The following is a 12,460-nucleotide window of genomic DNA, read 5'->3' as shown; positions in this document are numbered from 1 at the left end:
AGAGAGTGACTGAGAGAGAGACAGTAATATCCATAGCGAGCTTTGAGATGTGAGAGATTTGTGACATTTGGCATGTTTGGTGAGTAGTTTTGCTTTGTGTGTAAATCAATGAGGGCACTAGTGAATGCGACAGAGGCCACCAAAGGTAGACTGCAATGTGTCTCCAGCTGGATGTGCTCCTCTGTCTTGTGCTGGAAACAAAGCATTTTTTGGAGTAGCACAAATAATTTGTCACATCTTATTGTGATACCCTATTGTTCTTTAATTTTAGTTTTAGTAGTGGTTTTAAACTTTTGTACAAAAATGGCTCAGCCATTGGCTGCATTTTGGGGTATTTTTTTTGCAAACTTTACTGTTTGCAAAAACCCCCAAAATGTTTTCCTACTTGGATTCTATGGGGTTTTTATGTCATTTTAAATCAGTTGTGTTAATACAGTATGTTAAAATGAAAAAATAACTTTACATTTATTTGGTTTAAAATGGAGCACTGTAACAAAAAATAATTTCCCCCAGGGATTAATAAAGTATTCTGATTCTGATTCTGATTCTGATTTAGACATGCGAGATTGTGCCGAAAAGCATGATACCAAACAAGGCAAGATAAACAGTTGAAATATAGAGGTAAAATCACAAATAATAAAAAACGACTAATTATACCCTGGACCCCAGAGGGTTAACCCAGTAAATTTTTGGTAAAAGAAAAAAAAAAAAAGTCTTCATGGCAGTGGGGATTTCTGACATCTTGTATAAATTAAAGCATATAAGATTTTGATTATTCAATAAAAAGAGTGTGAAAAGTTAAACTTGTATTTCTAACTGATCCACCTCATTTTGTGTAGCTTCTGGATTTTATACTTATGCTTATTTATTATATATGCTATACAGTGCATAAAATCAAAATTAAATTATTTATGTAACTGAAATATGGGCTAAAGAAAGTCACAGACTATGTTTATATGAAATGTGCATACTTATAGCATTTGACGTATTATAACCATAAATAACACATATTACAGAATGTAACACCTGCACACAGGGGCGTTCGTGGCCTGTTTGGTGCCCTGGGCGAGCACTCCCTCAGCAAGAGTATGCAAATGGTCAACAAACAGCCATTATAAGTCATTATACACTGACAATAGCAGACAAATCAATAATACACCTCTCCCAATTAATGGCTAATTAATATTATGCTAAACACAGTCCAAAACATTCAATAAGCAGTGTTGGGTAAGTTACTTTAAATTAGTAACTTAGTTACATTACTAGTTACTTCTATCAAAAGTAACTCAGTTACTTCTATCAAAAGTAACTCAGTTACTTCAAGTTACTCGTTACTTTCAGAGTAACTAGTTACTAGGGAAAGTAACTTTGGTTTTACTCAGAATTCTCTTGTTAATGTGTTGCTTCCGTAACTGGATACCCAACAAGATTGCCAGTCTTCTAGCTTGCTTACTTGCCACAAGTGCACTGTGCCACCTACCAATAGAAAGGAAAAAAATAATGTGCACATTTCCACGAGAGAAATCCCACGCCTGGACCGTCGTTGACCGCCGCATGATTCTAGCCTGCTTTTTACATCCAACACAAAAACTGCAGTCGTGGTGCTTTCGATTGTACTCAGAACTCGGAAATTCTGCCTTCTGAATAGGAAGATGTAGGTAACGCCAGACTGAAGATGAGCTGCTTACAGAGCTGGACTGGGACAAAAAAAATCGTCCCGGGGAATATGACTAGAGACCGGCCCACCATTATAGGAAAATCATAAAGCCTTTGAATGAAAACAAACGCTGTTGTGACAGTGATGTACACTGTTCTGATTGTATATATGCATTAATCTATCAATTGTTTGTTGTAAGACTCAGATAATTATTTTTTAAAAGTGAGACATTTTAAATGAGAATAAGAAAGTATTTCCTTGTGCCCCCCCTTTCCCTTTTAATTCCCTACATGGACCCCTGGCAACACTTTGCTAGATCCGCCCCTGCACAGTTACCAGCTGTCAGCTACTTAGAAAAGGATCCTGGTGTTATTTGTCTCTCAGAAACAGTTCATAACTTCCCTTCAACTCATTCATGTCACCTAAAAGGTAAACCTGTTTCTCCATCACAGCTCTGATGATTCAGTAAGGACAGCTCCTGGTTTCATCTTCATGTTTCCCTCTCATCACATAACCAAACCGATATCATGACCAGCAGCTTTTTTGCAGCTGTGGCTCCAGCAAACATCAGCTGATACTAGAAATTAATATTAAATAAATTCTAACAACAGCTGATCAAGCTTAAACGTGCTGCTGTTGTTTAGCGCGACATCTGCTGGTTTCCTCTTTCTGGCGCAAAGTGGGCGATAAACAAACAAGAGAGACGATCAGCTGATCACTGATCAGTTTCATGATTGAAGTAGAAACAGGAGAGGGAGGGGGAGAGGATGAGAGGAGAAGAGGCAGCTGTGCAGCAAAGACACAGAATAACTCCAGCTTTGTGTCTTTCTCATTGTAGCTGAAGTCCGGGACAAACTGTTCCTTTTCACCTCAATACGAAACGCGTAATATTTTCTCTGAATACGAGACGATTCCGTTTTTTAAGGAACGGTTGGCAGCTCTAATAATTAACCTTATGAACAAAATAAAGTTCAACATCAGTAACGCACCCACCCAGCTGTATAGAAACTCCGTCATGCTAGCTAGCACGCAGTACGAAAATAAACTCCACCTAAACTTGGTTTATATGTGACTCAGATGGACTGCAGGTCATAACTTCTTACCTGAAGTTCAGTTCACCTGACACTCTCGGACCAGCGGCCACTTCGGGTCTCTCCTCTTGCCTCCCTTTTCCTTCATCCACCTGCTGCCTCCCCCACTTGCTAATGTTACTGAATCTGTGGAAGCTCCGAGATAGCCACCACACGAAGTAACGAGTAACGAGCCTATCTAAATCCCAGTAACGAGTAACGCGTTCCTGGTTTTGGCATAATAACTAGTTACCGTGCTCGTTACCACAATAATAACGTAGTTACTGTAACGCGTTACTTAATAACGCGTTAGTCCCAACACTGTCAATAAGCCACATCAGTGTCATCTGTCTGTCTACTGTTTACTATCATAGCCAAGTGGCTAACAAAGGTAGCTAACAAAGTTTTCCCAATCCCTACTAATGAATGTTATCTTGTTTCAGGATACATAATACCTGCCTTTATCCAAAGACACATCTGCTTACCTGTATCTTTTGCTCATTTCTCCTCTTCTTTACTCTATTTTTTTTATAAACCAAGGACCTGATGGCTTTGACCTTTTCTTGTCCATCTTGCATCTCCAGTATCAACACCCAACCCCACAACAGAAACTAATAGACCTACACCTTGTATAGTTTTTTTTTTCTGGGATTTCACACAACCTAGGAAACCCAGCCTTTACTCCGATTGGTTCCCATGCAATCCCCAAAATGCGCTGGCATGATGTCGGGGCAGCATGGGTGCAAGCAACTTTTTTTTGCCGATGCCATGATGCCACCCCCGCCACGATGCCGCCCCGGGCAACCACCCATGTCGCCCATATCAAAAACCACCACTGCCTGCACATGTGTAAAGAAATGGCTGTGATTTTGCCACCCCGTTTGATTTCCATGCCACCCTAAGAAAATTTCTTATCCGCCCCTGGATAGGAGCACACCCGCGTGCGAGCACACGCACATGCACGCGCTAGCTGCGAATACACCAGAGCTCTCCAGTCAGTACGACGTAGCGTAGCAGAGACACCGAAACGTAACGAAATAGCGAGATATTTTCCCGAGGAATTTTACAGCTGGTCGGCTCGCTAGCTGACGGCAAAGCAGGCATGGACGACAAGTCATTCACCAAGGAGCTGGACGGATGGATCGAACAACTGAACGAGTGCAAGCAGCTGACAGAGAATCAGGTCAAAGTCCTCTGCGAAAAGGTGAGGTTTACCAGGCGACTTAATATTAGTACCCCACATTATTAGCTTTCCGCAGTGCTAGCCGACGCTTAGCCCGTATAGCCCCCCCGAATGGCTCCTTTAATAGAAATATTGCCTGGACTCAGGCAATATTCCTGCATGTGGCCTTACAGGAGCACACCATTTGACTGTAGCTGCATGCTGTGGATTTCTAAGACAAGCCGAGATGATGGTGGTGGGAAGCCTGCGAATGTTTTCCCTACCTACGCCCACTGCTTGTCCTAAAGTGCACTTACAGAAGCACACAAGAAAACTCTTTAATAATCAGATTTTTTTTTAAAAGCAGGAATATTGGAATCTGGCTTATTAATAACTTGTGTACTCCACAGGCTCCCAAACTGCACCACATTCTGGTACATGCTAACCTGTTTTCTTGGTTCTCATGCGTAGGCCAAGGAGATCTTGACAAAAGAGTCCAATGTGCAGGAGGTGAGATGCCCAGTGACAGTGTGTGGAGATGTCCACGGACAGTTTCACGACCTGATGGAGCTGTTTAAGATTGGAGGGAAATCTCCGGACACTAATTACCTCTTCATGGGAGATTATGTTGACAGAGGCTACTATTCTGTGGAGACTGTTACACTTCTGGTTTCTCTTAAGGTATTTCAAAAAAAAGTAACCTTAACATTGATATGGACTTAAATTTTTTAATGAAGTAAAACTGTGCAGAACTGCAAATTTTGGTATTGATGCAATTCCAAGTAAACAAAGAGCCAGTATTACTGATACGTTTAGTGTATAAAGGCATCTTATTGAGGGGAGAGCAGTGTGTCATGATTTTTGAGATGAATGTTTATAAATTTACTGACCTTAGAGGATAGAAGCAAAGTATCCATCCTGTTGTGCTAGTTTCGATCTGATACCCGTATCAATATTTGGATTGATGCACCAAACTTCTATTACAAATGTGTTTTTCTTCTTAGGTAAGGTTCCGCGAACGGATCACAATTCTCAGAGGGAACCACGAGAGCAGACAGATCACGCAGGTGTACGGTTTTTACGACGAGTGCTTGAGGAAATATGGAAATGCCAACGTTTGGAAGTACTTTACAGATCTGTTTGATTATCTTCCCCTTACCGCGCTGGTAGATAACCAGGTAATGTTGTGTTTTCAGACCCAACCTGATGGACAGGTGCACTGAGCTGTTATGTGTTGTTTATTTCATATTTCTTATTTGAAAGATATTCTGCCTACATGGAGGATTATCCCCATCAATAGATACACTGGAACACATCAGAGCGCTGGATCGCCTGCAGGAGGTTCCTCATGAGGTAAACACAGATTACGTAAATGCTTTTTAGAGATTAATTTAGGAAATATCCCAGCTGACTGCTTTAGTGTAAGCATACGCATTCAAGAAAGTTCACCATGGAGTCTGTAGGTAATCACTGTATGCTCACTCTGTTCTTTTTACTGAATAGAAATTGCACTAAACAACACTGGCGTTCCCTTCACCTTTCAGGGTCCAATGTGTGACTTGTTATGGTCAGATCCTGATGACCGCGGTGGCTGGGGCATATCACCACGCGGTGCTGGCTACACTTTCGGGCAGGACATTTCTGAGACATTCAACCACGCAAACGGTCTCACTTTGGTTTCAAGAGCCCACCAGCTGGTTATGGAGGTACTCTGACTTTGTTTGTGTACTACAAGTAATTCAGTTTTTTTCTTCGTCAGATGTACCCTTCACAGTCAGTGGCTACAAAATAGCTAACATGAAGCTGATGTCTTGATTTAGGGTTATAACTGGTGCCACGACCGCAATGTAGTGACGATCTTCAGTGCACCAAACTATTGCTATCGTTGTGGAAACCAGGCAGCAATCATGGAGCTTGATGACACGTTGAAATACTCCTTGTAAGTAAAGTTTGTCATGTCTAATAATGCAAACATATCTTTTTGCAATGAGGGGGGGATGCTATATACAAAGTTCAACAAAGCCAGTCTTTCATTACTTTAGCTGGCTCAGCAACACCTGGTTATCAACTTTCGCTGTTAAGTCACCCCTTATGTCATATGACTCTTCTTCCTCACAAAATGATCCCCGTGAGTGCTACCTACTTCAGTCATCGATGCTATCAGATGATAATGATAAAGTGGTGATGACTAGTCTATAAAGAACATAATCTAGCAATTTAGTGCACAGAGCAGTAAAATAAACATTTTAATTCAAGTTAATAATTTTATGGCTGAGTGCAGTCTCAGTGCTGCTGTCTGTTCATTTCTAAGGTGATGGGTGCACATTAGAGCTCTAACACTTTAAACTGGATCCATTTAAGCATTAAAGGTTACTGTCTCATAGCCTAATGAAGGAGACGGGGAAATCTCTTTAGTTTGTTGGCAGATCAAATTAATGAAATTAATGTTATTCATTGAACGAATATTCCTGGTGTGCATTCTGGATTCAGCATAAATAATTACATGTACATTACTGTGGTAATGCATCGGGAATGTTTGCACTTCATTCAGTGGTTTTAGTTTAACAGCAGTTTAACAATCTATAATAAACTTACTGTAAATAAAAGAGTCAGGGAAAATGTGCCACTTTCAGCCGATAGAACATAACTTGCTCTCGACCAGGCTGAGCATTCAGCATAGGTTACCATGGTGATTTAGCCAGGCTACCTTTGTGACACAGAAACTCTTGACTTTAAAGTTGACATAGCTGGCTAAACAATTAATCTCACTTTGCTGACTTAAATAAATAAACCTTATTATTCAGTCTATGAGATGACGAGAGCCCTGCCCTTTGTTTGTTTTAGCCTACAGTTTGACCCTGCACCACGCAGAGGAGAGCCCCACGTGACGCGGCGTACGCCGGACTATTTCCTGTAAAGATCACTGCTGAGAACGGTAATGGGCTGCACAGAGGCTTGGGGAAAAGAAGCATTCAATCCCTCTCCCCTGAAAATGTGTGCCATAATTACAATAAAATGGAAACTGTAACGTCTAGATGAACACCACCGTCCTTTTAACTCCTTCCTCTCTGTGCATGATGTTTTAATTGCTAGAAATGATTGCTACTATGAACAATACTGTCATAATACCTGCTGGATTGTCAGGAAACATGAATGAACTAACGCTGAGAATAACGACTAGATGTTGATAAGCAGAGTGTGTCGCCACATACAGTATATACGCTGCATCTTTCACTCGGCATGGCCTCAAACAAAAGGTTGCAGTGCATACAATGTGAACTCTTTTCTTTTTGTAACCGAAGCGAAAGTGCTTATTTTGTGAGATGATAGAAACGAGTATGTTCTCTTTGCACTTTTGTATTTGATTTTTATCACATGGCACTGACAAACTTTGTTCTTTTTATATCCCGTTATAGTGTAAGTAGTTCTCTTTCTGCTGTCTCATATCCCATACGGAAAAGATATATATAAATCTTATAAAGTTTGTATCTGTCTTGTGTGAAACTTGTATGAAAAGCATATAAGAGTGAAAACAGATATAAGATCCCTTGAAAGGTTATATAATGAAACTTGTATGTTTTGGATACTTACTAAAACAATGTATGAAAGTAATGAGAAAGTGGCCACTTTCATGAGTAATCACATATAAGTTTTTACTATTTCTTTTCCATATGGGATGGGAGTTAATGTATTTCATTTAACTAGGCAATACTGCTACAAATGACATCAGATGTAAAATAAATAAAAATAATAATATAACTTAATGTTTTGCACTCACAGCTATAAAAAAAAAATTAAAACTGGAGTTGTTGTGTCATTTATTTCCCCTTTTGTACAGCTTATGACATTATTCCCGAGGAGTGACCACTAGATGGAAACAGACACCCAAAATCGGTGCAGGTGATCAGCTCAGACACTGATAATGAGCTTTATTGTGAGTGGACTATTTGCAGTAAACTGGTCATTTTAACATCTGTTTTGCTTGTTTATTTAATTTCTAAAACAGGATTTTTGCACAGTTTTTTTTTAACATGGAAAAAGGTCGGACGTTGTTTGCAGCGTGATGTTTTACTTTTATTTTTTATTATGCATTTCTGACATTAACCAAATAACCTGTCGTTTGCTTTAATTTTCATGCACGTCATGGACCACTATTAATATCCGCTTATTACACGTGCATGTGTGGAAATCCTCCGAAGTTTTAACAGATATTTCTGATTTACTGCCTGTAAAATCAATGTAGCGATAGTTCACAGAGCACCGGCGGATGTAGTGCTGAAAATAAAAGCATGATTTAAAGGATTTGGCGGATTGCAGCTCAGTTTCTCCCCTCAGACTGCTGATCACAGCTCCTGCTGCTTTGCGAAAGATTGGATCAACACTGCGTGTTTTTTTTCCTGTCATTATAAGATGTTTTTCCCTAGTAAGAAGCGAGGCAAGGCTTTTATTTTGTCGGTGAAGCCCCTCGCGGTTCCTGTGCGACCTCCGGCCGAGCTGACACTGCTGCATTGAAAATTAGCTGGCCGCAGCCTTTCAGGGACTCCTCTTGCGGACCTCCGGAGACCACAGTGCAGTAAGTAACCTGTGCTCGTTTCCCAAAACGGACCGACAGTTTTGTGCCGTGTGCGCTTGTGTGTCCGACGTGTCAAGCAGTGATCAGACAGCTTTTTGCTCTTTGGGATCCCACTGCTCGTGTGTGGATGTGGCAGGCTGATACTAGTTGAATCTGGGGCGCACAGCTGGACAATTAACGGGCTGGACAGATGTAGTGGCTAATTTGCCATTTTTAAAACGGTCGCACCTTGATTTTCATTGTTTTGGGGGAAGATTTTGGCGCCTTTTTTCTTCTTCAGATCACAGAAACACCTCCAGTTACAGTCCAGATTTAACTGGTCTACGTCGGGTTGGACAACAAACCGTATCCATTCAGGGGGCATGTTATTACTCTGCGACCACGCACAGAGAGCCGCGTTTTGTATTATAGCACATACCAGGCTATGTATCCCACATATTTTAACCCCTGTTAAAATATGTGGGATACATAACAATTGATTGTAAGGAGTTGCAGGTTAATGTGTAGCCACGCAGGCCGCCGTTGATTGGCTGAGACTGAGGGCAGAACCAGCTGTGCGTTTATGGATCAAAGGCCGTGTCGGTACAAACTTCACTCCTTTCACAGCGCATTTATTACTGATTTGGCATCATATTATTCACCCTAACTCGGGGGTTTGAGGCCAGGAAGTGCCCTTTAATCTCTTTCCAGCAGTAACTTTGTGTCTTATTGGGCCACTGAAGGCTTTTTGACATCTCGTGAGAACCCCCGTTGAGTTTAATTCAATTTAAAGCGACAGCATGCTTTCTGTACTGCACAGATTTCTTATTTAATGCCGATCCAGCAGCCATGCTTCAGTTCGAGTTCATTGCTGCTGCATGCCTTCTCACAGTTGTTCATCTGAGGCAAAGAACAAATCCAGATCAAGCTGGGTTGGAACAGCATGCTGCATGCACATCCACAAAAAACCCCCATCCACTGGTGTTTTTCCATTGCAAGCCAGTTCTGTCTGCTTTCAGACTAATTAATATAATAAAGTTTTAGGTAAGTACCCAGTTACAGCAAATAAAGCCACAGACTTTACTCAGTTTGTAACTTTTTGGTTAAAAATGCCACTTTCCCAGCTGTCCTATACATGCAGGGTGCTTTTCAGACTGGGAGTTGGTGTGTGTGCCCAGTTGCAATTTGGTGTTTCGCAGTCCTCCTGTTAGGTCAGCCCTCACTTAGTCACATTATGCTGAATTAGCAGCGTGGCAAAAGAAGCATTGTGCTCCGCCAGTCCTCCCTTGCTGACTTTTGTCTGCAAGAGAAATGAAGCCCGAAGGGGAGCTAACTCCTCTACTAAGTGCTGGAGCAGGGCCCTGGTGAATTAATTTCCAGCTTTTCCGGTCCACATGTTGACACATCCTTGGAAAAGGTACTGAACATCGAGTTGCCCGAGATGCATTAATCAGAGTGTGTGTGAGAATGTTTGAAAGCACTTTGTCATAGTACATGTCTGTGTGTGTGATTCTACTTGTGGTAGAAACCACTTTGAAGGTTCAAATATAACAGAGACACGGTAGCAGTTCATCCATCTATTTTATCAATGCCCAAGATTATTTCAAACTGTGACTCATGCACAGCCACTCTGCTGTAGTCCAGGAATATAAGTGTGGAAACGAAAACGACTATGATAAGTATTACCATGTGCAAAATCGGATACATTTATTGCGCCTGTAACATTTTGTTTCCCCAGATAAAAATGGCAGCCGAGCTATCCACTTCCATAAACATCAAGGAGCCCCGCTGGGACCAGAGCACATTTGTGGGTCGGGCTAAACATTTCTTCACCGTCACAGATCCCAGGAACATTCTCCTGACAAACGAACAACTAGCACACGCGCACAAAATCATCACCGATTACAGGTAACCAGCCCGCCCAGTTTTTCAGAAACAGGCTGTAAACTCACTGCCGGTGTAAAACGAGAAATATGATTTTACACGCTCGCTGTCTTGCAGGGAAGGTATAGTCTCTCCAGGGCTGACGGAGGATGAACTGTGGAGAGCCAAGTATGTTTTTGACTCAGCTTTCCATCCCGACACTGGAGAGAAGATGATCCTGATAGGCCGCATGTCGGCACAGGTTCCAATGAACATGACGATCACTGGATGCATGATGACATTTTATAAGTAAGATCATGTGCGAGTTAATTGTCAGACTGTCACAGCCACACCCAGGCCTATTATAGCTTCTTTTTAAGCAGCAGAGCATGTCATCGAGGGAAATTCACACGTGCTGGTTTAAATTTTGCTGCTAAAGTTTCACAGGGCTGGTGTAGTGCATGCAGCATTGCTGTTTTTGCTTATAGAAGGAGCCAGTGTTATTGGTGCTTGTTGGGATGATGGCATTCCCACACAGGAGAGTACAAATATCTGTTTACACCCAGTAATGCACATTTTTAATGATTTCAAACTGTATTTTCAATTTACAGGACAACTCCTGCTGTGCTGTTCTGGCAGTGGATCAATCAGTCTTTCAACGCAATAGTGAATTACACCAACAGGAGTGGTGACGCTCCCATAACCGTCGGGTAAGAGGCAGCTGCTTTGGCGCTGATGCCGGCACATATTAACCCCTTAATTTAACAGTGCTGGTGTGGATGGTGGTTTTTGTTTGTGTGACGTGACCGGTGCCTCTTTTGTTCGCAGTCAGCTTGGCACAGCTTATGTGTCTGCCACCACGGGGGCAGTTGCCACCGCTCTAGGACTAAATGCACTAACAAAGGTATCGGTTCATCTAACCCCATCCTACATCTCCTATTAATGGTTTGACTTCAGACATGTGGGTGTGCTGGTATGAAGTTAGCCACACATGAATTGTTTCTCACTGAAAGCCCATGTTGTTTAGAGCATCACGCTCAGTAATCATGTTGTCATGCGAGCTTTTATTTGGACTTTGCGGCAGAAAGGCCTTTCTGTAAAGCATCTGAAATATTGGCGTGAATTCTTCAAGCTATGTTTACATCTGAGCTTCCTCCTTTCCTCCCGCTGCAGCACGTTTCACCGCTGATCGGACGGTTTGTTCCATTTGCTGCTGTAGCTGCTGCTAACTGTATCAACATCCCGCTGATGCGACAAAGGTAAAGATCACTGGTCTGTCCATCTGTCCATCCACTCTTAATGCAATATTTATACTAAAGATTCGCTCGGTCTCAAAGATGAACTGATTAGAGTCAGTGTCATACCTCCGGTACAGGAGGAGCGACACACTGGCTTGATGACATTATTTAAATCGTCCTGAGTTCTCCTAACTGCAGTACTTTTGTGCTATAATGAACTGACAACTTGAGGAGAGCAGAGAAGTTTCATGTGTGTTAATAGTGTCAAACTCCAAGTTGGTTACGAACCATGACCAGAACATCAAGTTACTGAACCCTGGGCTCAGCTTGTTTTGATGTTCTGATGATTTGTTTTCCTTTCTTCAATGTCATACAGGAATAGTTATAAATGGAGAACACTGCACCTTAGTGAAATGATAATGAATAATCAAGCAGTCAGAGCTGTTTCATGTTTTTATAAGGACAATGCTATTTTGATTGTCTCTCCCTCTATCTGTTGCTCTTTTTCACAGCGCTGCTCCTGGATGGGTATTAAAACAGTAATTAATGCCCAGAAAGCTTTTCCCTGGAAACGCACACATTTGGGATGTCTCTAATTGTAAAAGGCATCGTTAAAACATCTTTTTTTCTCTTTTTTGGAAAAAAATAATAATGCAGGGAAAGCAGAAATATTTCCTGGATGCTTGCAGCAGGTCGTTCACTGATAAGGGCCCGCATGGATTCTTTATTTGGATTCAATCAGAGTTTCAGATTATAAATCCACTGTGATTGTGAGGTGCTGCTACTTTGGTGTCACCCTGCTTTAACGTCTCAGCAACTTCAAACTTAAGAGCCATTTATTTTCTTTCCTTCTGAATATGTTGAACAAGAAATGGGAATTTTCCTTAAACTTTCAGATTCCATTTTTGTCATTTGATA

At 41.5% G+C, this 12,460-nt stretch overlaps 2 protein-coding genes across 2 annotated transcripts in view; both read left to right on the top strand.

The window, feature by feature from the left end:
* The first annotated feature begins 3,683 nt into the window (after nt 1–3,683).
* Nucleotides 3,684–7,388, top strand: LOC102199590 (serine/threonine-protein phosphatase 2A catalytic subunit alpha isoform-like). Its single transcript, XM_005719795.1, has 7 exons — nt 3,684–3,931; nt 4,361–4,570; nt 4,894–5,067; nt 5,153–5,242; nt 5,434–5,595; nt 5,710–5,828; nt 6,734–7,388. Exons 1-7 carry the CDS (start codon nt 3,830–3,832, stop codon nt 6,804–6,806), a joined length of 930 nt encoding a protein of 309 aa, XP_005719852.1. The 5' UTR covers nt 3,684–3,829; the 3' UTR covers nt 6,807–7,388.
* A 722-nt stretch (nt 7,389–8,110) lies between these two features.
* Nucleotides 8,111–12,460, top strand: part of sfxn1 (sideroflexin 1) — a 10,557-nt gene continuing 6,207 nt past the window's right edge. The window contains exons 1-6 of the mRNA XM_005719794.2: nt 8,111–8,462; nt 10,180–10,349; nt 10,443–10,613; nt 10,916–11,014; nt 11,133–11,208; nt 11,478–11,563. Of these exons, the coding sequence (XP_005719851.1) occupies nt 10,186–10,349; nt 10,443–10,613; nt 10,916–11,014; nt 11,133–11,208; nt 11,478–11,563 (596 nt within the window). The 5' untranslated portion in view covers nt 8,111–8,462; nt 10,180–10,185. The remainder of the gene's footprint in view (nt 8,463–10,179; nt 10,350–10,442; nt 10,614–10,915; nt 11,015–11,132; nt 11,209–11,477; nt 11,564–12,460) is intronic.

Source organism: Pundamilia nyererei, unplaced genomic scaffold (assembly GCF_000239375.1).
Source record: "Pundamilia nyererei isolate P.nyererei 1_Seehausen unplaced genomic scaffold, PunNye1.0 scaffold00001, whole genome shotgun sequence".
Taxonomy (NCBI): Eukaryota; Metazoa; Chordata; class Actinopteri; order Cichliformes; family Cichlidae; genus Pundamilia; species Pundamilia nyererei.
The sequence above is the reverse complement of the archived record's forward strand: the minus strand, read 5'-3'. Positions and strand labels throughout refer to the sequence as shown.